At 54.4% G+C, this 23146-nt stretch overlaps 6 protein-coding genes across 6 annotated transcripts; 5 read left to right on the top strand and 1 right to left on the bottom strand.

Moving 5' to 3' along the window:
- Positions 1 to 576: 576 nt before the first annotated feature.
- Positions 577 to 3118, top strand: LTR77_006548 (uncharacterized protein; the record flags this gene model as incomplete). Its single annotated transcript, XM_064803790.1, has 3 exons — positions 577 to 818; positions 1003 to 1844; positions 1893 to 3118. The coding sequence occupies 3 exons, from the start codon at positions 577 to 579 to the stop codon at positions 3116 to 3118; spliced, it is 2310 nt and encodes a 769-aa protein (XP_064657591.1).
- Positions 3119 to 3746: 628 nt separating this feature from the next.
- Positions 3747 to 4737, top strand: LTR77_006547 (uncharacterized protein; the record flags this gene model as incomplete). The annotated part of the gene is made up of 2 exons (XM_064803789.1): positions 3747 to 3843; positions 3893 to 4737. 2 exons carry the CDS (start codon positions 3747 to 3749, stop codon positions 4735 to 4737), a joined length of 942 nt encoding a protein of 313 aa, XP_064657590.1.
- A 976-nt stretch (positions 4738 to 5713) lies between these two features.
- LTR77_006546 (uncharacterized protein) lies at positions 5714 to 6260 on the bottom strand (the record flags this gene model as incomplete). The annotated part of the gene is made up of 2 exons (XM_064803788.1): positions 5714 to 6168; positions 6221 to 6260. 2 exons carry the CDS (start codon positions 6258 to 6260, stop codon positions 5714 to 5716), a joined length of 495 nt encoding a protein of 164 aa, XP_064657589.1.
- Positions 6261 to 8458: 2198 nt separating this feature from the next.
- Positions 8459 to 8956, top strand: LTR77_006545 (uncharacterized protein; the record flags this gene model as incomplete). Its single annotated transcript, XM_064803787.1, has 2 exons — positions 8459 to 8687; positions 8745 to 8956. 2 exons carry the CDS (start codon positions 8459 to 8461, stop codon positions 8954 to 8956), a joined length of 441 nt encoding a protein of 146 aa, XP_064657588.1.
- A 327-nt stretch (positions 8957 to 9283) lies between these two features.
- On the top strand, positions 9284 to 9834 carry LTR77_006544 (uncharacterized protein; the record flags this gene model as incomplete). The annotated part of the gene is made up of 2 exons (XM_064803786.1): positions 9284 to 9341; positions 9368 to 9834. The coding sequence occupies 2 exons, from the start codon at positions 9284 to 9286 to the stop codon at positions 9832 to 9834; spliced, it is 525 nt and encodes a 174-aa protein (XP_064657587.1).
- Positions 9835 to 17144: 7310 nt separating this feature from the next.
- LTR77_006543 (uncharacterized protein) lies at positions 17145 to 17783 on the top strand (the record flags this gene model as incomplete). Its single annotated transcript, XM_064803785.1, has 1 exon — positions 17145 to 17783. The coding sequence occupies one exon, from the start codon at positions 17145 to 17147 to the stop codon at positions 17781 to 17783; it is 639 nt and encodes a 212-aa protein (XP_064657586.1).
- Between the last annotated feature and the right edge of the window lie 5363 nt (positions 17784 to 23146).

The following is a 23146-nucleotide window of genomic DNA, read 5'->3' as shown; positions in this document are numbered from 1 at the left end:
ATAGAAGAGCTGAAGGAGGCATTGGGGTGGAGGTTTGAACATGCGATGAAAGGGAGACTTGGCAGCGGGACTAAGTTCTTGAAACGTTCCTCAAGGTGAAGCTTGTACGCCGAGAGGGTGAGATTGTTGGGTTATGTCCAGGAGGTCTGTCGTGTTGTTAAGCGGTGACGAAGATGTTGAAAGCATCTGCTGGACAAAGCTAGAGCCAGCCTCAGAGAGGCACTGTCGCTTACCTCTTGATGCTAGGAGGTAGCTGGCGTACCTACATGTAGTCATCCACTATTGCTTTCGTCCTCGCTTGCGGGTTCTTGATCTCACACAGCAATTGCCTGTGCTTGGCCAGTACACAATTTGACAGTGAGGCTCACAACAGGGTTCGCATGGCTCCTTGATTCCGCACCACAGTTGGTATGACCGGCGGACCTGGCAGCGGTGCGGCTCGTGCTCGATCTGATTTGGCCTGCATCCAGCATTGTTGGGCCGTTTCGTCTCGTCTCCTTGGTGGAAGGAACATCGCGTCTTCCGCGTCTTGCGCGATAACCGCCCTCACAGACATTCTGCTGGATGTGGACTACTATGAGCGATTCGCAGCAAGGTGGAAGCCAACAACAGCAAACGCAGGTCCCGAAGGAGAGGACCCGATGGGCTTTGGCGTTGTTCCTCCCCAGCCACGCGGAGATGGATGACGTACTGGCAGACATTTTTGGAGCTCTCTCCGCCGACGAGCAACGGGAAAACACGATCTGGATCTGCAGTCGTGCTGGGATGCCGCAGCGATCGACGCATCCTATCCATCTCGTAGATGCACCACCAGTTCCGTAAGTACTCGAGCTCTTTTCGTACCTCCTACCATTTCATGTGCTTCACTCTCTTCCTTCTGCCATGATGCTAGCAAGACTCAAGGTCGATGACCACATGAACTTTCTCTAGGCTTTTCCTTATTCGTGGTAACCTTGACCCATTCTTTCCGTCTCTTCACCTTACCTCAACCTGCATGACTAGCATGAGTGACGCCGACGTGGAACGGCGCCTTACAGGAGCTTCTCGCGCATCTCGTGCTGTCCGCCACATCTCCCAGCGCATGCGGTCTAAGCCAGAGTCAACCTTCGCTCCCTCAGACATCTTGCCCGAAGACGGCTATACACCATACCCCAAACGACCCGAGAGCGACTTCCGCCCATCCTACGAGGACAACCCAGAGCAGATCTTCGGAGCCCCGGCAGAACCAATGTCTGCTAATGGCTCAGTCAGTCCACCGAGTGTCTTTGACGCTCCAGACGGACGACAAGAGTATGGGACGGAAGCTACGACGCAGGCATCTGATGAGCCTGGCGACTACGATTTGAAGCCTCCACCACCGAACAAATCGCATGCGAACGTTGAGGAGCTCGGCATACGGTTCTTCTCAAACGACCACCTCGACCACATCGTACGCGACCAAAATTCCGGCCAACGATTTGTGCAGTTTCTTGAGCAATTCCGGCCTCAGTACTCCACCCAACTCCAACACTACATTCAAGCGCGCAAAGCAATGACCGCGATCGAGTACGCCAATTCAATCGCAGATAATATTCCTGCTGGTCGCGGCGAGCTCCCATATGTGGCTGCTTCGGTTGACGAGGCCTTCGATGCAAAGTCAAAAGCAATGGCAGAGGATCTGGTCGAGGAAGCGCTGCCAGCGTATTTGACACACCGTTTGACGTCAGTGGTGACGGAGACTCTGGTCAAGACAATCACGGGCAACAGCATACCAGCGATGCAAGACCTGATACCCAATCTGGCCGAAGTGTACTGTATTACGGATCCTGCTTTACCTGACAATCCGATTGTATATGCTTCAGATGGTGGGTCAGCTGTCTCACATGCGGGTAACAAAGCTAATCGATAGCCAGAGTTCTACAACACCACACAATACGGTCGAGACTATGTGATCGGCCGCAACTGTCGATTCCTCCAAGGCCCACGAACCTCCGAAGCGACAGTCCGAAGAATGGCAGAAGCACTATCAGCGGGAGAAGAGCTTTGCGAGACAATACTCAATTATAGAAGAGATGGCACACCTTTCATGAACCTCCTCCTACTCTCCCCAATGTACGACAACAAAGGCGAAGTGCGGTACTACCTGGGCTGCCAAATCGACGTCTCTCCACTTATAGAAGCGGGCAAAGGACTGGATTCCTTCTCACAGCTCCTCGCTCAAGATCGCGCGAACAGCAGATCCCAGTCGAACGAGATGAAGGACCCGATGAACCTGCTCAGCGAACTTGGCCAGATGCTGTCTGATACAGAGACCGACTTCGTCTCAAGCAAGATCCGCAGAAGCAATAGCAGACCGTCATCCGGCCACTCCACACCCGCCCGCGAACCCCAGCAACAGCAGCAGCAAAGACGACCCAACAACCGCCGCATCCTCAGCATGGACGACTCGGAGGGCCAACGTCCCATGGGCGCACTATGGCCTGACGCCAACCTCGGCCGCTCTGGACGACTACCAGGCGTCTACCGCAACTACCTCCTCGTCCGCCCTTACCCCTCCCTCCGAATCACCTTCACTTCCCCGACCCTCCGCATCCCCGGTCTCCTGCAGACGAAACTGCTCGACCGTATCGGCGGGCCCGAGCACCTCAAGTCCGGCATCCTGGACGCCTTTCGCAGTGGGAATGGCGTTACTGCGAAGGTGCCTTGGCTCGCTACCACCTCCTCGTCCCCAAGAAGTCCTACCGCGCGAAGCGGCGAAGGCAATGGGAAGCCGCGCTGGATCCATTGTACGCCGCTTGTGGGAAGCGACGAGAAGGTGGGCGTGTGGATGGTCGTCCTAGTCGAAAACGAAGAAGTCACCGGTCTCCTCAACCGGCAAGGCAGCGGCGCCAGCGCCAGTCGAGGCGGAGACGTAAGCAGGGGCACGAGCAGGGCTGTCCACAGTGGTGCGCAGCAAGACGCTGAGATTGAACTTGGACCTGTGGATGGCAATGGGAGGACGGACTCAACCAATGCGATGTATGCGGATTACTTGCGAGGGAGCAAGGAGGGGACACGACCGGGGACGGCGGGGACGGGGGCGACGAGGGTGTCGAAGATGAAGCAGCGGGAGGTTGATGGTCATTTTAGGGATTTCTGAAAATTATTGGGAGGCTGTGTACGTGAATGAGGAATGGGGGCGTTTGGGTTTCAGCGTACATTCTCCAAGCATCGGAGCAAAGCTGTACTGACATGATAGGTAATGACTTGGAAGACACGGCCAGATGAAAGTTGGAAAACGATTTGTATGAGGAAGAAGGTATCTTTCAAACCTATGCCAACTCGCCGTCGAGCTTCCTCTTTCGGATAAGCACATGAATATTCTCCGATTCTCCGACAGCTTGCTTGCTTGCTTGCCCTAACATGCATGCAGTGTAATCAATCGGCACCGACAGACTATATCACTAAGCAACGACACCTTATCTCATCAGCCTTTGAGCTCGAGAGCTATTCGGCCGACGGTGTGTAGTTGTTGTCCTAAGATGGCGATTTGAGAATGGTATGCAGTAGTAGCGATGCAAGCTGATAAATGGTCCTGAGTTGATAGGTCGGCGAATGCGTCAGCAGGATGGACGTCAATGGCGAGGTAGGTTGGCATGTGATTGAGGATGTTATAAGGGTGAAGGAGGTCCAGGTAGGTGAGGTAAGTTTGTACATTTCGATATCTTCTACGTTCTTCAGCGACATAGTCACAAGTTCCCAGTCCAAACTTCCACGCCCATTCCAAGATGCCTCTCTCCTCAGACCAATCCGTCAACGAAACAGCCGGCACCCTCGTCAAAACCCTCCAAGGCGCTTTTGGCACGCCCGCAGGATACCGTCCAGGTCCGTCCTTCCCTCGCTTTACCTCCACCCCCAACTAACACCCTCCCAGCCCACGCAAAAGGCCGCCTCACAAAAGGCACCTTCACCCCATCCCAAGAAGCCGCCACCCTCTCCACCGCCCCGCACTTCAACAATGCCTCTACCCCAATCCTAACCCGCTTCTCCAACTCCACCGGCCTCCACGCCATCCCGGACACCGACCCCAACGCCAACCCGCGCGGCATGGCCGTTCGTTTCCTCCTCAGCTCCGACGGCCACAAACACACCGACATCATCGCCCACTCGACCTCGCACTTCCCGATGCGCACGGGTGAAGGGTTCCTGCAGATGCTTGGAGCGATCGGGGGCGGGACGATTGGGGAGTTTCTGGCGCAGAACCCGTCGGCGAAGGCTTTTGTCGAGGACCCGAAGCCGGCGCCGGAGAGTTTTGGGACGGAGAGGTATTTTGGTGTTACGGCTTTTAAGCTGATTGATAGGGAGGGAAAGGAGACGTTTGTGCGGTATAGGATTGTGCCGGAGGCTGGGTATGAGACGTTATCAGAGGAGGAATTGAAGGGGAAGGGGAAGGATTATCTCTTCGAGGAGTTAGAGGCGCGGTTGAAGTCCGGCTTAGTGAGTTTCAAGCTCATGGCGCAGGTGGCGGAGGAGGACGATGTGACGGATGATAATACCGTGCACTGGCCGGAAGAGCGGAAGCAGGTCGAGCTTGGGACGATCGAGGTGGAGGAGATGGTTGGGGAGAAGGAGAGCAAGGAGGAGCAGCAGAGGATTATCTTCGATCCGATTCCGAGGGTGGAAGGGGTGGATGTTAGCGCGGACCCGCTGTTGGATATGCGGGCGGCAATTTACCTGATCAGTGGGAAGGAGAGGCGGGCGGCGGCGAGTACGGCATGATGCATGGACCAAGGATGGTACTGATGTCGGAGGTTGACTGAAGCTGCCGTGTACCTAATTGTTGATGAGCTGTGAACTGCAGTATTGTGTTCAGCATTGCCAGCGCTGTGAGTAACATGAGAGCATACCTCGGTTTGAGCGAGCTTGCGTTGTCTCGATTTCGTCCTCTTATCTGCGGCTGAGGCACCATCTTCTCTCCAGGGTCTTGGAAACGGGAAGTGCTGAGACCCGACTTGCAGGCACAAGGTTTTTTGATCTACTGTATGTGGATCGTGTGCATCAACTTTTGCCGATGTTAAATCAACCTATTCTACCCGGCACTACCCTCCTTTTTGCCCTTGCACCAAGCGGTACTGCCTGCTGTACGAGTCGCTTTGGCACTGCGCACGCTGCAGCGTCGCTCGTGGAACATCCTGATGTCTCAATTGAGTGCAGCAAGAGCTTGTGCATAGCTAGCAAGCTCTGTACCATCGGAGTAGTCTCTCTTGCCGGCGATCTCGTCATTCTGCGGCTGAGTCCCAGCATGCAGGTGGGTTAAGACCAACAGCCGGCGACTAATCGACGAGCAAATCTTTCGGCACAGCCGATTGATCGGGACAAACCCAGTTCATTGCCCACCAGTCCGAGCATGCCTTTGATGGCTGGCATCAGAGCAGCAATGGTATGCACTTTACTCTGTGTAGCCCGAGACGGTATTCCTTTCGGCTGTGGTTGAGTACTGTTATGTCGTGTGCTGTTAATTTTGCGAATGGCGAGGTTCGTCGGTAGGTGTTGGGGTGTAGCTTACTTTGAGCATCAGCTCCGTAGACCTGTGAAGCGTCGGCGGCGTCTTGTTGACGGTAGTCCGAGCGAGTGTGTTCGATCGAGTAGGTCTGCTGTTCCACCGCTGTTCAATGGAATCCTATTCCAGAAATGGCACGGTAGGCCGTGCAATCAAATGCCCCCACCACCCAATGTCAAGTCGTTATTGGAGAAGTCAGCCAACTTGCTTGGTCGCTGTATGGTCCACGAGCTGCTGTTTCTCAGCGTTCGTCATCTTCGCAGGAGACGCAAATGCGAGTCCGGCCATCCCTTTTGCAAGCTCCCCGGCCTCTGAGCCAACCAGTTGTTGACCATTCTCTTCTTCAATGATTTTCACTACCTCGTGATCGGCGCCTAGAATGCCTGCGACCACATCCTTCGGTCCGCACAGTGCCAGCTTAGCAAGTGCCTGTGCGACGATTTTCGCACTAGAAGCATCAACTTCGTCATTCTTCAAGTCGATCTTCGTGAGTACTGCATGTTCTCGGCCAAGTATGCGTGATATGGTCGGCTTAACAGCTTCGACTGTTTCTTCTTCCTCTGATGTTGGTGATACTTGAGCACTTGGCTGCACGGATGACCAACCAGGACAAAAGATCTCTCTAACGGTGTGATCTTGGGGAATTACGCCTAGAAGTTCAGATCGTTAACGAGACTGAGCTCGGCGGATGCAATTCCTTACCGTTGTACTCGGAGGCAATGATGTTGTGCGTCTTGCGCATGTGGCGTTTCCAACGGTCGAACTGCTTGTATCTCTTCCTGGGCTGACTGCACTCAGCACGGCTGCATTCGAAGGGGTGTTCTCCCGGGTGCCCTCGCAGGTGTTTGGCTAATGTGTCTCGTCGCAGCCCTCAACACCACACCTGAAAGCCTGGTGCCGTTTGTCCGAGGCGTGGACTTCGAGCTCCTTTCCTGTCGCAAAGCCGGCACTGCACTCGTCGCATTCACACGTATACGGACTGTCAGTTTTTCTTTTCCTCGTCGTCGTTTCTGTCTCTGGTGAAACCTGTGTCGATGCCGCTATGATGATCTGCTCTTTGACCTCGGATAGGCCGTCCGTACCTTCGCCTGTCGGTCTTTCAACATCAAGCGTGCAATTGTCTTTCCACTCGTTAGCGCTATCCCAGTCCATTTGTTCCTTAGTGTCAGAATTCGGGAACGGTGCCAGGGGCAGCTTTGCATGAGCCAAGGCAACATCGTCTCGGTAGGCCATTTCAGGGGAGTTCCTTTCTGCAACTCGCGCTGAGCCACGTTCGAGCACGGCACTCGGGCCTGATTCTGGGGCGGCTTTCCAGACCATATTGATGTACACGCTCCGGGAGATTCTGAGAAAGTAGTGCTGTTTGAGAAGATGGTGATAAGGTCCTTTTTGGAATGCTCGCAGGAATTCCTTATTTATGCATCCAGCTCGCGACACATGTCGGAGGGAGAAGCGACGAGTCTACCTTCAAGGAGATGCGGTGCATGTCCAGCAGCAATCCCACGGTAGTACATGCTCAGCCTCTGCTTTGCCTTCGAGCTCGATCATTAACGAAGCACAAAGAGGCAGCGTGCGCCCAACCATGGCCGTTCCAGTTGTGATGCAGCAGAATGAGCTAGATCCTATGTGTAGTCCGATGGGTCACACGCGCGTGCACATGCGTTGACAACACTGCCTTGCCTTTGTCCTTTGGCCTGTGTGTCACGATATCAAGTAGAGTCCAGGTCTCGAGTCGTGAGATAGGAGTTTGTTCGCTGTTGAACTGCGTTGAAGCCGCCCCAAGGACCAACGAGGGCAAGGACCAGCCTCCGCGCCAAGGCCGCGTAGCGCCACCTCACCTCTTTGGCACCGTGATTCGGACATTGATCAATGCCATTGTACGATGTCTCAGTCGGCTCAGTCGGCTTGGACGACAGCAGGTGCTACACATGGCAGCAAAATCGGGACCGGCTCAGAGCCACAGTATGGCGGAATTGGTGCGTTGTGTTCATTGTTGACCCTTGGGAAAAGTCGGAATCTGTGAGCAGGAAGGACACCAAAAGCTACGACAGGCCTGTCAATACCCAACGTCCCACACACTGCCAACCAGGACATGTCGTATGAGTCGGCATGGAAGGGGGGCCACATATATCGGAGCAGCTCACCCGCCTTCGCACTACTAAGTCAATGTGTTATGGCTGTCGTAGAACGACGGACCCGCAGAACGCAGGACGGGGACCCGGGGCCCCCATCGTTCAGATTGGGACGAGACGACTAGGCCACAAAACAACCTGGTACGTTGTGGGCAACATGTCAATGCAGTGCCATCCTCTTGCTTTTCCGCATGCTCGCGCTCGACCTTTTTGACCGATCCTACAAAAAAACGGGCACGGCAGTCTCTCGATGCAGGGGGCCCTAGGGGTGGTCTGCGACAATGTGGGAAACAACGGTGCCTGGATACACAAAGCATGCGGACTTCACGCGACGCGTCAACCACTTCCTGTGCTGCCTTCACGCGCGTGGCCTGTCGGTCAATTCAGTACGTCTGATCTGCCATGTCTCAACGCCCTTTGGCTGTCTCCATTCGTCTCGACATCTGTGCTTTGCTTCTGGGATAGGACAGCGCTGATTACAGCCTTTTTCGATCAATGATGCACCGCAGCCAAGGCCTTACTCTACCATGACTGGCCATGTCCAAGCAGTGGACCAATCAATCGCCCTTGACCTGCTTTGAGGAAATTGAGTCACAGCTGTCGGAGATGGGACTGACTCTGTGAACGGTAAATTGCAACATGCTTGTACGCCCGCGAGGCCAAATGGTAAACGTAGTCATCCATGCCGCTTCGAGGCATGAGCACCAACAGATGCGAAGTCGACTAGCCGGACCAGTCTGCGCTGCACAGCTCCAATGTACATTGGAAGAGTCGATCAAGCCGCGAGAGCGGGCAGTCACATCACGCCATGACCGCTGTTGCTGAGTGGGACCCTACTATGGCTCAACGGTCTAGCTTCGTCCCGCCGCCAGTCCCCACTCTCGCTGCATCTGCAGTCCACGCCCTCGCGCGCCTCCGCACCAGCTCCTCCTCCTTACGGAGCTCACTCCGAGGCATTGCTGGCAACCATGTTAAGGGCCTGGAATTCTGGAAGACGAACCCTCCTCCCACTACTGCATTGGTGCCGACGGGACCGGGTGAGCTTCAGGCAAAGATTCTGTCGGTCCTGCCCCTCTGATGTGGCAAGGCTCCAGTCAACGCCTTTCATCAGCTGTACAGGCTCGCCATCTTGGATTATCTCGGCCCAAAGCGTTTCGCCAACTCGCTCGTCTTACGGTGTCTTCCAATTGTTCAGGGCACCACTGTCATGACCGATGTGACCGATGTGTATGCGGGTGAGTACCTTGACAGTTCTCGTCCTGCATCAAGTGGGCAGGCCGCAGAACTGTACAATCGTGGCAAGTAGATACGTGCATTGTGCTACTTTCATTGAGGCCTGGCCTTTGGTGTGTGAATTTTTTTTTTCTTATATAAGGTCTTTGGTCTGTTGCCATTTCTCACCACAGACTACTTGCCTTTTACCTTTGGCCTTCGACTCGTTGCAAAGTTCTGAAGTCCATACATGTACTTGCTATCAATGAGATCATCAACATCCTATCACACATACACCCATCCGACTGAAAAGTCAAGCCCCCCTCCAGGAAGGAGGCCAGATTAACTTGTATATAAGTCCCACATCGTACGCTGTCCAGCAAACCAAGTGAACATCACCGCTAACCGATGGCATCAGAAGATGACGAAAACGTCACAAGAGCAGTCTGCAGGTACGCCGCTAGACGACCCCAACCATGGTGAGACCCTGTGGACCTCAGTACAGCACCTGCAGCCAACGCCCAGAATCCCCAGAGCGGCGGCAACGCAAACGCCAACCCCGGGACTGGTGCAGATCGAGTCTCGTGGAGCGTCGAGACACAGCCAGCTCTGGCACAGACCCGGTCTGCGCATACTCATGGCGCCATTGACCGATACGAAGAAGCGGACTCTTCTACTGCCGGCCAAGAAACTACCAACACTAGTGTTGATACCAATCCTGGGACATCTTCCTTGGGGTCAGAGCACGAGACGACCAGAAGCACCGGAGCCTGGACCGATGGATGCGAAGGCGAGGCCAGAGTGAAGGGGTTCAACCATGATCCAGCTTTCCGAACTTCCTGGGACGACTCCAAGGGGCCATCCCAGCATGCTCAGGTCACGGCAGGGTGTCGACTTGGACGGATGTCAACAGGCTGGCTGGTGACTCGACTCAATTACGCATCATACGTCCGATTTTGTAGCTATTTGTGACTGGCTACCGTGGGCACAGGACTTCGACACATCGACGCTATGACTCGCACACGGTGGCAAACAAGGCAACTCGTACGTCGACCGATACCTAAATATTCTGGACGCTGGCTAACTTGCTACTCTAGCCACAGGCATCGAGCTTCGACAGCAGCAGATGCTAGTGGAGGCATGCCTATGAACGCCCAAACGCCCGCGCAAGCACAGCAGCTCGTCCATGGGAGTGGAGCATGGTGTCCTGAAGCTCCACCAACTGAGTCCTCGAGCGCTTTCGAGAAAGACACGGCGCTCTGATGCTCTGATGCTCTGGGCACGCCTTCAAAGCATGTTTGCTTCTCGTGTATACACATTGACAGGTACATAGGCGACAGAATCAGATGGAAAGTTGTACATCAGCCTCTTCATACTCTTCACTTCCGTACTTCCACCTTGGCACAGGAAGACGCTACCAAGCTGACGCATACTTGGACTTATATCTGCTGCCGTCACCTCCGAGGCCTGTACCAAGGCCAATAGAACTGTGCATCCCTGTGACTACGGCCATCACCCTTCCAAACTTTGACTGGAACTCTTGTGGGATGATCACAACGCCGATTTTTCCTTCTTGTTGTTGAACTAGAATGCAGAGACAAGTTGCGACAGACCACCAGGGTACCCAACCACTACACGAGCGGTACGTATGTTGCGCTACGTGACCACCTTGCATTTACGCCGATTGATGGATCTGCAATATCAGCTCGCAACGTTGGCGCACAGGATGTCCAAGTCACTGGTATCTAGGTTGACGAGACCGAGCCTTCGATAGTGGAAAGTATTCAAACCCGGCTCGATCAGGCTGGCGTACGCAGGCGACAATGACCGCAAACAACGAAAGCAGCGGCGTCAGACACTTCCAGTCATGCAGTATCAGGGTAGATGACTCAGCTCTCTACATGACTCAGCTCTCTCTACTGGCGGGTATAAATCGACCTGGCCCCTCCAAACGAATCCAGGGAAGCCGACCATACCGTCAGATCCTCTGAAACAGGGCGCGCTCGCCAGACAGGACCACGGGACGCCCTTCAGCAACGAGACCAGGGAAAGCCTAGCAGCCGTTCGAATGACCCAAATCAACTCTGTGGTTGCGGAAATCGACCGCGTGCTCCCTGGGGCAGCGTGAAGAGACCTGTGGGGTTGCAAAGCTGCGAGTGGCGCCTGCCGATGAATCCTTTACCCGGACCGACGACGTGGACCACAGACAGCTTGACCAGGACTTTGCACACCACGTGATCCCAACAATGAATGATGGGACACCAGATAGGGTCGTGAAAGGACATCTGCCACACTATCCGACCAAGCGACTTCGAAGATCAAGCAACTCGGATCAACAAGACCTCCGATCTACAAGCACCACGGCTCGCCTGATTTCGATCGATACCATGCCGAGCGGGAGCAGCAATCCTCGACGCATCGAAGCAAGCGACACTTACGTCATACTCACAGTCACAAGAGGCAGCAAGCAAGGCAAACAGTGACTGGTGTTCCAAAACAACAGCAAGCAAGGCAAACAATGAATGGTATTCCAAGACATGGTACGGCCCTGCTCACCTATAAGCAGCAACTGCAGCGAAATTCACACCAGTGGCTCAACAGGAGCCACCTCTGGTATTACGCAACCATGGAGCGGCCAGAACCTGCCAGCGCAAAGCAGTCAAAGACGTGCAGACAGTGGCGTCCTCAGTCTTCCGGCGCCTCAGGTTACCGATGCAGACGTAAAACGCAAGCTCGACGAGACGTCTTCGTCCGGTCCGGCCAAAGAGTACACCAAAGCCGCTAGAGGCTAGGTGGAGGATCCGGGCAAGGCTCGCATCAAAGAGTTCAACACAGACCACTTCAGTGTCGACTCTGTGCCGGGTTTGTACGGGATATATCAATGCATCGAAGCAAACAAACAACGTTTGCGCTATACCCCGTGCCACTCGATGGCGGCAAGCAATGCAAACAATGACTGGTGCGTCGATCAATATCTCTATATTCTGGACGCTGGCTCCCTGCTACTCCAGCCACAGCATCGGCGTCGCTGCATTCGGGGGTGAAGAGGCATTCGCAACTGCGAAATAATAATGCACCCTTCGATGGCCTACCCCAAGCGTTGGCTGCTTCGGCGATCGACCAGCAACCGCGTGTCCAGACCGCTATGCTGGGTGTGCTGTTGATTCCCACGATAGCTCCGGCGCCAGCAAATGCCAGTGGAGGCATACCTGCGAACGCCCTACCTGCGAACGCTGAACCTGTGACGCCCGCGCAAGTATAGCAGCTCGTCTGTAGACGGTAGCAGTGGGTTTTAACCACGCTGTCTGGGGTTGTTTGCTGCCCCTAGCCTCGACCCTTCTCACATACGTGTCATATCTGTGTGACTGCTAGCTCTTGCAGAGGGCAAACCTAGCAATCGATAGCATGTGCGCTAGCTATCGCTGATATATACCAACTGCCCGGCAACCGACTGTACCTTCAATAAGCGTCTGCCGACATGAAAACGTCAGGATGACAAAGAACGAGCCAGCAATGGCCGCAAAATCTGACAAGCATACACATACCCTTGTATTCTCCATTCGGCCGTTGCTGACAGCATTGGCCAGCGAATGTTCCGACAAACGCTTACGTGGACATGGGTGAGTCTTCTGTCCTCCCTGACAACACAGTTGGGGTATTGCATCCTCCGATTTTGCCGCTGATTGACGGGTAGCTTGGTGATACGGTGGCTCAGGTGCCAACAGTGAGCTTCAAGAATTGAGACGTGTAGCCAGGAAGGCGTTGCCGTACTGTTGCTCTCACGTAGCAAACATCTTCTGGCTTGCTCTTATAAATATCACGTCTAGCTGCATCTGGAAAAAGCCGTTCGAAAGCATGCCACCGCGGGTTATTTGTGTCCGGTAGCAGCGGCTTCCTTGCGTGACTGGGTTGTTTCTGGCAGACATTGCTGCCGTTCGGTAACTGCGTGATGAATGTGCTGGCTGATTCGGAGAGGTCAAGTCAGCGAAGATGGAAGGGGCAGAGTCTGGGACAATGACAAGCGGTGAAGAAGCTCTTGTCATTAACTGCGGCCGCTGCGGACCAGCCTCCAAATGTACTGCAAAACTCGGGAGTCCTCATCACTCGCACAGTTCGCCTGGCATGTCGATGGCCCGCCACCGCCGCCAACCTCCCCCAACTATAGGCTCGGTCTGGTCTGCCGCTCGCCACGTCACAGGCCACTCCTGCGACCAAGGCCGGATCGATTCCGAAGTAGAGGCGACCGGAGTCTGAGAAGAGGATGCGAGTTTGGATGCTGCGTTGTTGGAGTATGAGGTCAAGAGGGTGATGAAGTGACCCGTAGTGGTTGCTGAGTCAGGGGCCGACTTGAAGTGGCTACAATCACACCCTGGGAGTGAGACGTATAGTTCGACACTGCGTAGCCCAATGTCGTTGCGACGTACGCCGTACACGGGGGTCTGACTGATGAATACCAGAGAAAGTTTGCCATATAAGCAACAAACACTAGTTTTGTAAACATAAATAATTTCACTCTCCACGCTCACATACCTTTCTAGGCCAGCCCTTCCAGCAGGACGGGGTCGAGTTCGACGGTCGCAGCTCCGGCCGCCGCACGCACACAATAGCTGGAACCCTTCTCCTGCCCATCAACCTCCGGCATGCTTTAACTGCGGCCACCACCCTGATTGTGGAGCCACGTATTGTGGGCAGCCTGGTGAGAACTGTGGTCTATTTTAGCAGGCTCCCGTATGCGAAGATAGTCACTGTCGCTCGCAGTGGTGTGTTAGTTATTTCTCTCCAATCTCGTGCTCCAGAACGTTCTAGACTCCTGTTACACCCACAGCGGAGTCACTTCCTAGCGACGTGACACATTGAGGGCCCTGATGGTACAGACCACGTGGCTGCCATACATTCTGCGGCATTAGCATCGCAGCGTGCACAGCGTCACGTTTTCATGGCTGACACAGCATGCGGTTCCAGATGTGCGCTGGACCACCGCAGGACGATAACGGCTCCTCTGGTCAACCATGGTAGGGCTACCGTGGCATGAAGCGAGCACAGCAGCGGACGCTTTGCAGGTCTTTCGGCTGTTTCGGTGACAAGGGCAGGAGCCGGGGAGTTCAGATGAGTACTGCAGCGGCACAAGTCAGCAATCGGTACTAGTGTAGGTTTGAGGCAAGGGCCTAGCTTGTGGCTGTACTGCATCCTGGTTTCTACTTGTCCATACCACCATCTCAAGCGGCCCTGCCCGAACCAAATGATTAGTCCTGCATGTCAGCAAAGCACCAGAGTTGTTGCTATACCGCTGTGGGAGGCAAAATCATGTGGAACTCAAATCCTACTGCATCGCTTTACTCAAGCATCCTGGTCTTGCTGAGTGCCTCGACACAGGTCTGTAAGCTCCGGCCACTGCAACCCCTTGTCGGATACGAGGCTGAAAGGCCGTCAAGCCCGAACAGCCACTGCGAGTATGTAGGAAGGAAAGGATATGGCCCCACAGGTGGTGCCATGACCGCCAGGCGTGACTGCCCGAGCGTCGTTCGTATACACATACTAACTAATATATGCAAGATGAAAGCCGAAAAGTTCTACCAGACTGTAAGCGTATGCTCTGACAATTTTTATAGCCGTAGTTAGTCATTACCGGTTGTCCTGATACAAGTCAGTGTCATTATTCACAAGCATCCAGCGGCGCTGCCTTGTCGAATGCCACCGCCAACTCCTCGAACAGGTCCTCCGGAGACGGCTGCTTGTCGATGCTGAGCTGATGTTTGATGTGCTTGACCACGCCGTGTTCAGGCCCCAGAATCTTAGTAGCACTGAAAACAATGTCTTGCATTGACTTGGTTATCCTCTGCGATCCACTATTCATCAGCACAAGAGCGGCACGTAGGTGGAAAGATCTATCTAACCTCAGCACTGCGCGCACAACCCACTAGAGGAGATCCGCGTCCCTTGTTTGGCTTCCTGTGCTTAATGGCCTTGTCCTGCAGTTGCTGCGTCTGCACTAGACCTGGGTGCTGTGTCCGCAAGTGCTGAGTGTAGTGGTCACTCCTGGTGAAACTCCTTGTCCGCTCAGGGGGTCCGCAGTACGGGCAGCGAAACTGGAAGACCTCATTGTGAGTGGTTTTGTGCCTGAGCAGGACATCACGGCGGCAATACGTCTTCCCGCAGCCTGGAAATTTACATTCGAAGGCACGATGCTTAGATACTACCGCATGCCGCTCAAGGTCTTTGCCAGTCGTAAAAGTCTGCGAGCAATGCGTACACGTTCGGTTTCCGGAGGTGCCTTTCCAGATGGATGAGCCTTGTCCGGCAAATGGAGATTCTGGAGTTGATGTCGTGGCACAACGCGCGCGCTCGGGCCCACAAGACCGCACTTCATCGACCTCACCGTCGCTCCCCAGAAACAGGACCGGGTCAAACGATGGACTGAGTGCAGGACACTTCAAAAAAGCTGGCAGAAGAGGATCTTCAGCGTAGCCTTCGATCAAAGGGTCAGGGAAGTCCCAGAAAACAGCCCGCGACATTCCAATGGCACCACCGTCACCTCCCTGGAATTCCTTGAATGTCAGCTCCCCGACCTCGCCGGCTCGTAGCCAGCCGTCGATGGCGTTATCATTGAAGGAATGAGAGCCGTCTGGAAAGGCACAGGCGCTCATGTCAAGGAAAACTACATGGCCAGAAGCAAGGAGGAGGCCGGAGTTGATCACTTATACGGCCTGCGAACCTGGCCTCGCACCACTGGAGCCAGGACAGCCCACCCGGCGGCCACCATATGACCTTTCATGTGCGACGCTTATGCTGCGGCGATAAGGAAGAGCTCAATGCACTGGAAGTACTTCGATACGTATTCTAGCCTTCCTGGTCCGTGCGCAGGAGCTCAGCGCCTCGCGCACCTTCGGCCCTGCTGGGCAAAAGATGGGCAAATGGTCCAGGGCAAAAGAAGGCCATACCTGTGGGCTATATGGCTACGAGCCATAGCTGAAGGACTATGGGAGAAACCTCTGTCTCATTTTGTGTTCTCGAGCGACACTGCGGTATGGCAAAATCATCACACGAGATCTGCTCCGAACTTCCCACACCTCGCTTACAGGAACGCCTTCTCCGAAGGCAAAGCGAACCTTCCTACAGTTCGACAGCAGTTCGAAGCCTCCACGTCACTGATGACGGGCAGTAGCTGGACTCCTCAGGCAGCGCATAAACAAATGAGCACCCTCCGATCGGACTGGAGTTTGCCAGCACCTAGCTGCAGCTTCTAGAACAACGCCATCACACCGACAGAAGCACCATGCACAAGCGGCACCCATGGAAAGCTCCTAGCCAGCGTGGCACGCATGATCCGGAGCGCGACCCAGCATACCAAGGAGTCGAGCTTGAACAACCATGTCGCTTGATTGGACTTTGGACCATGTCTCGCCAGACCACTCCTGCAGGCGTGCTACGAGCAGGTTTTCAGAGCTTCCTGCATGAGTCTGACCTGCCGGCATCATAGCCGGCAGCACAGAGTCATCAGACGGCAGTTGATTCCAGCTTCAAGAGAAGTGGGAGTAGTAGGAGCATGTCTTCATGAGATGATCGAGGAGCGGCTGCCATTCACCGTAAGGCAGTATCTGCATACCCACGGAGTATCCTCATGCCGAGAGCTTCAGCAGAGTACCACGCCTAACTACAAGGAGTGGTCGGCGAACTCTGAAGTGTCGGTGACCTTCCTTCAAAACGTTGGTGCTGGCACGGAACCACGGAACCACCAACCATACCCCTCCCACGTACGTTCTGGGCTTTAAGCTAATCAAAGCTCGATTCTACCAAGTGGACAGCGGAAGGGCCAGCCAGGCCATTGACTGAGATGTCTAGGAAGTTCACGAAGCACATGAGCCCATAGTTTCAGCAAGACAGCGATGGGCTTGTAAATTCCGTGCCACGATTGTTTGGTGCTACATCTGGCACAAAGCCATCGGTAGACCGGCTTCCTCACATCTCGCTCGCAATCAGGGACTCCTTCCGGCGACACCTCCGCACAGACCTCTAGTTGCGGCGAGAAGACGCAGACACACGCACCCCCTGTCGTAAGTACACCGCCAATTCCTTTGGAGCTCGGTAAGTATTTACATCTGCTCTCTTCTCCTTTTTTGCTCGTGTCTGTTCATCCCTACGCTTGTATCTGCTTATCATGCAAAGTCATCGCGAGCACTGAGAAGAACTTCCAGACTTGGAAAGCAACCACTCCACCACAACCCAGGCTCCGGACTCTGCTTACCGCCTCCACACCGACCTGTGCTTGCGCCCGCACTTCCAACATGCCCGCGAATTCGGACACCGTACGCAGCAGTAGCTTTCCAAACGAGTGGCGACCCGCGTCCGCCAGGACTCAAGCATCTTCAGGCGATCAGTTCTCCGACTTGAGCGAAGCTCCACCTCTCCGGTCAGATCATGGTACAAGCTCTCCCACAAGCACGGGTTCTGTCTACTCTTCACCAAACAGACCCCCAAACTTGTCAGAGCTTGATCTGGCGCAACCATTGTACGACGAACTTGACGGAATCGATGAAGAAGTTCTTGCCCATGCGATCGGCATCATTCGACAGGACCCTACCACTTTGAACCTGGCTCTTCAAGAAGCACTTGGGCGAGTGATAAACCAGAGCCGAGCGGTCGAGCCGAACTTCGCATTGGGCAGGTATATCCGCGATAATGCTTCGCCCTGGAACCGAGAGAACCTTCACGGATCGAAGGCATCATCTTCAATCACGAGCAGCTCCGTGCTGGAGCACATTGCTGACCTTTTCGACTCTGACTCTGACATGACCATGCTCGATTCCACCACTCATGCTTTCCCGGCCGATTCACTGTTCGCTCAAATGGGCACCTGGGACATCGGCTTCTCCGATCAACCACAACAGCCAGCATACCCGCAGCAGATCGTGATCGACATCTGAGCCTCTGGGGTCAAGCAAACTGCCGAGCAGGCGTCAACTAACTGGACCTGGTCTGCTGCTCACCTGCTCAGAAGCGACTGTCAGCGGTATCAAGCTCGCACGGGCACCGCGTGTTGCGCGTAGACGAGCGCGCGAGTCTCCGTTTCTCTTGGCCATTCTCGTATCACCTGCATTGGACCTCCTCCTGACAGAGCCTCTCCACTATAAATCAGCTAAGCATTCGAGCAGCACTGGACAGCGCCAACGGCATCCGCAAAATGGGGCCTAGCAAAGTCCGGACACTCGCTTGGAAGTCTCAAACGGCACTGCTAGCAACGGGAAGAAGAAGACCAAAACATGACGCTCTTCCTGCAGCGGTCATGGCGGCAGAACGTCGCTGTGCGCAGAAGCCTGGTCGGACACCCACCTGGAACGCACTTGATCTGATCTGGTTGCAAACACCATGAGCCGCCTTGGCAGCACAAGCAGGCAACTTTGACTCAGTACCAAAACCCGTGGTGCTGTCCAGTAGCTCACCTACATAAATATTTCGAACGACTTCCACTGTGCGGGCACCGACCTCACGTCCAGGTTGAATGCTCATCACTCACGTTACGACGCCGGCTTTCATCGCCAATCATCCACGGACGATGCACCTGTACTACGCCGTGCGTTGACACAAGTTGCGTCGCACGTAGTCAACGGCTTGCCGCCGGCCATTCACCGGCAAACCGTCTTGGAGGTCATTGATACCGCCAACAGGGCGGTTCGGGCTAGTTGGGCTAGAGTTTGCTCTCCCTTCGCCTGTTACACGCTTCGCATCTCCATACGAGAAAACGCGACAAGCGCCATCCTCGTTGTTGCGCCTGACAGACGCGGCGCATCATCTCATACGACCGCAATGCAAATCGCAAGACTCTGTCCGGCACGCCTGCAGGACCCAATATCGACTAGCCGGGACTAGAGGTTCCACCGGAAGAAATGGACATGGTCACCGAACGCTGCAAGGAAGAGCATAAGGCTGTTCCTGTCTCCATGTCGGAGCAGCTGAGCGATTGGCATTACACCGGCTTGGCCAACAGTCAGCTCAAGCTGTGATATCAAAGCGTCATATGCCTACTCAGTACGACGGTCGCGAGCTTCAGATTCCGCTGCTGCCGCCTCGGCAGCGCCTGTATCGACATCTGCGAGGATGTCGCCAACCCCAGTCTCTGGCACCGTCGACCTGCGTGAGCTTGTCAGCTTCAAAAACGCGTCTTAGTTCGATACTCAAGAGGTGAAGGCAGTGTCTATATTTGTACCATCGAAGATTCGAAGCGAACACCCTGGAGCTCATCTTTTATGACTCAAGAGTCTGCAATACTGTCCGTGGGATCAGTAGCAAATGCCTGTAATGTCATTGACTTACTCTCCAAGCCTTGAATTTGTAGGGTTTACATCAATGTCGAACCTTGCCGTTGCCGATTCTGGAATGTCGTCGTGCGGGTTCTTTGATTCGAGTGACTGGTGTAGGCGCCGTCGGTTGAGCCGCAAGCCCTACTACTTCGAAGAGTGACCGAAAACGTACCTGAACCCAGCGCATCAGTCAATCATACGATCCGCCGTCTCGCTAGTTCTCCTTCGAGTCGCCCATTCGCATCGGCAAACATTCACACTTTGCTGCGAGACAATAATTCCCTGAAAGGCACATGCCACTTCTCCCGACCGCAAGCCACCGGGAACATGGGCACAAGCATCATCGCAAGTTACTGCCCCGAGGCTGCCGCCGAAGCTGCGTGCCCCATCCTTAACGTCCACCACGACATTAGACTTTGGCCGGCAATCTGGATAGCGGAAGTTCAGAAGTTGAGATCAAAGTTGCTCTAAGGAGGATGGCGAAGGTGATGAGTGCGACGTGACAGATGGCTTTGCGTGATCAACAATCGCACCAGTCATTTGTATAGCAAGCAACATATAGCGGACCTGACCAGTGTCTGTGCTTAGGCAGCAATCAGCAGGACGAAGAGCCGACGACTATTGCATGATTATCGCGGCTACCTTTCGACGATTATGTGTTCTCATGCTCGCTTCACAGCCTAAGTCGACAGCCCCAGCGCATATCCTCCACGAGTCTTGCTCGACACTTTGAACCCGCAACAAGGCAACGACCAGGCCAAGAGCAGAAGAATGGTCAATCTGGACTGGAGAAGACTATGATCTTCAAGCGGACCATCTTTATACTTGGTCGTTGGCTGCAACGGTGGTTTGTTCGTCTGCCATGTACGATTGTTACAGTCATAAGCAGCAAACGACGACAGTTAGCAGAACGGGGAGGCGAGGACTGCTGTGGTTTGCCGCTACGTGCCTGGCTAATGCGCCGGATACTCGAAGGCTATATGATATACCAAAGTGGGCGACTCCAGGATTGGCTCCTCCCACTCCTGATGTTCCTCGGTCGGCCCGTCGTTGCCCGGTGGCATTTTTCCGTGCTGATGTCACGGTCCGCTGTAGTGTTGCGGATCTGGACGGCAGCGTCTGAGCTTCATGTGGGTGTTGGCAATCATCCTCCGCCGTCGGGCCTGCTAACGTTCTGGCCTGTCCAGCTCTTGGTGCTTAATTCCCGGAGACTGAGATTATTGCGAGGAGGAATTGCTCGCTGCTGCTACAGTGTTGCCTGCTACAGCGATGTTGGGGTCTTGGGCGAGATGCCTGCCTTTAAGCATTGGAGAAGAGTATTTGCGCTCATGCGCAAATGAGTGCCTTGCTTCATGGTGTACGAGTCATACGAACCTCAGCTGGCTGCTATATCTGAGACCAGCCTGGCACTGCTCTTCCTTCTACAGCATGTTGCAGCGGTGGTCTTGCGGAAGATCCGCCTCCTGCCACAATTAGTGCCTTTCTGAGGTCATTGATGAAGCCAGACCCTTCAACAGGGGAGTGATTGGACGCAACATTGGAGGTTTGCAATGGCTCAGCTTGTGCGGATTGCGCCTCTATCTCCACCCCTGGCCCAAATGTTGTTCACACCCACTGTGACACCATCACACCAAACCAGGGCCTCTAGATCAGCTACACTCATGGAGGCGTTGCTCTTTGCGTTGGCTCGGCTATGCAGCTCATAATGCATGTGGTACCATTCCGTCGTCACGCAGGTCCTGTCTGTACAGACTGGCGATTCGCGCCATCAGCTCCTTCCTTGCCCGTTCGACCTGAGCAGTTGTGTCTCTGGATTCGGAAATTCTTAGGTCGAAGGTCTCCTCTTATACTCTTGGTCAGAGTAATGTTTGCTGGTGGGACGATTTGTTTCCTCCAGACTTCAATGCATACTCTGGAGAAGGTCGCAAACGCTCCGACGTCCTCCTTAACTTCATAGCCTGCCGTACCGCAGCAGACGCCAGCTGACAAGATTCGCCACGAGTGGTACCAAAACTCGGAGAATGTGTGCTTCACACTCATGGTCAAAGGCGCGCCGAAAGACAAAGCCCAAATCGACATCCAGGAGCGCTTAGTTGGTTGCAGCACCGACGCGCCCATCGACCGATAGCTGCATGTAAGTCGACAAGCACACGCGCGCGACCGAGCTGACTGTTCGACGTCTTTATCGAGCTCTGGCTACCCAAGTCCGAGGTGCGCTGGGTTTCACGTGGGTCCTGCACCCCGATCGAGAGAGGCTTGATGGGTAGTCACTTGGTCCGCTTCGACAGGCTGCAAGAACCCGCCTGGTCCTGTCTTGCTTCCTACGTTGTGCTTCTAAGGAGCTCTCAGACGCAGGCCGAGACATCATCTTATACCTTGGGCTTAAACGATGTTTGCCGATGAGAAGATCAATTTGCTGGAACCTCGTACATACCGATTGCAGCCTCGATGCGCCCGTCGACCGACAGCTGCCTATGGGTCTTCTCGTTCTCGGTTGCGCTGGAGCGTTGGTCTATGAGCTCTCTCTGCCCGAGTCCAGGACCAGACTGGTGTTCGCCGCGTGTGGCGGCATCTCGAAGCCCATCATTGTTCACCACCACCTCTGCTCCAATCCGCTGAACTTGGATTGCGGTGCGCGGGCTGAGATCATTCTCCCACGTCCCCTGGATTGAGCGTTGTTGGCGGTCGGGAGCCTGATTTGCTAGGAAGTTATACTGCTTTATACTGTTCTCCAAGTCGCGTTATCGAATGTTTGCTGGAGAGGCTGTAGAAAGTACTGATGCTCTTGACGACATCTACGCGAACCACGCCCGCGTCCACAAACGGCCACCTGCAGGTCGCAAAAGCACACGCACCTCACTAGCCTGATTGTCCGTGTCACGACCGCGACTCAAGGCTGGCCTGGAGTCCTCCTACTCATCCAAAGAATGAGAAGGCCGTACCTGCTATAGCGCATCTCTCCTGCTTCAGCTCGAGCATCTTGCTTCGCAGCTCTGTCCACCGGCACCACTTCTGCCCGACATAGAGTTCCAAGGAGAAGCGGACTGTTCTGCTAGTAGCTTTAATGGCCTCCATCAATACACTTGCAAAGCTTGCTTGAATGTTTGCTCCCCAATCCTATTGAATGACTCCTAGGGTTTTGGATACTATTTAACCTCGAAGGCTTAAGGTAGTCTCTTGCTATGGAGAAACGAGCGACCCGGTCGGAGAGGCAAAAGAGCCCCATCAACGAAACTACCAAGCAAGGAGAAGCCCGGCTGGCCGAGCAAAAGATCCGCGCCATAGTAGAAGAACACTCCAAGCAACACTAGTCCAATTCGGCAAAGACTCCAAGCAAGGCCTCCAAGAATGTCAACCGCGAGTATTAGGCCATGTTTGCTAGGCTCCGATTTTTCACGACCGAGTAACGACCTTTGGAGGGTGCTAGATAGTTGTGGACGCTTGGGTGTTGAGGGCATTCGTTGGAAGCTTGGTGCGCAAGGCTGAGTTTTGGTGATCTCCAGGACCATGTGGTGGTGCTCTGGTAAGGTACGCATGGTCATTTCAGCTAGAGTGAGACCAGATTGTTTTTCGCTCCTGGAAGCTCGGCGTGCAATTGAATGTTTGCTACCCCATCCCATTAAATGATTCGCAGGGGTTCGAATGCTATTTGGCCTCGGAACGTTACGACAGTCTCTTGCTTCCCCTTTGCATACACATGGCGCAAGTGCTCGGGAGTGAAGTCCTCTTGGTTCCGAAGCGGTCGGTAGAGCCCGCACGCAATGTCCTGTTAGGTCCGCGGTGCTATGTCGTTATTGAGCCACGTGTTCCTAAGGATTCGTCCTCTAGTCATCCCACCCGATGAATAGCTTAGACATTATTTTTCTGCCATTGGTTCCGTGAAGCAGGCGTGGCAGTTGGCAGAGTGGATGTTGACATTTTTCATCCCCTAGAGATCTCAAAACTGCTCAGGTTGAGGCCTCCCTTTATATCCTTGGCCGGAGTAGTGT

The sequence above is a fragment of the Saxophila tyrrhenica genome (assembly GCF_035928015.1).
Source record: "Saxophila tyrrhenica strain CCFEE 5935 chromosome Unknown scaffold_10, whole genome shotgun sequence".
Taxonomy (NCBI): domain Eukaryota; kingdom Fungi; phylum Ascomycota; class Dothideomycetes; order Mycosphaerellales; family Extremaceae; genus Saxophila; species Saxophila tyrrhenica.
The sequence above is the reverse complement of the archived record's forward strand: the minus strand, read 5'-3'. Positions and strand labels throughout refer to the sequence as shown.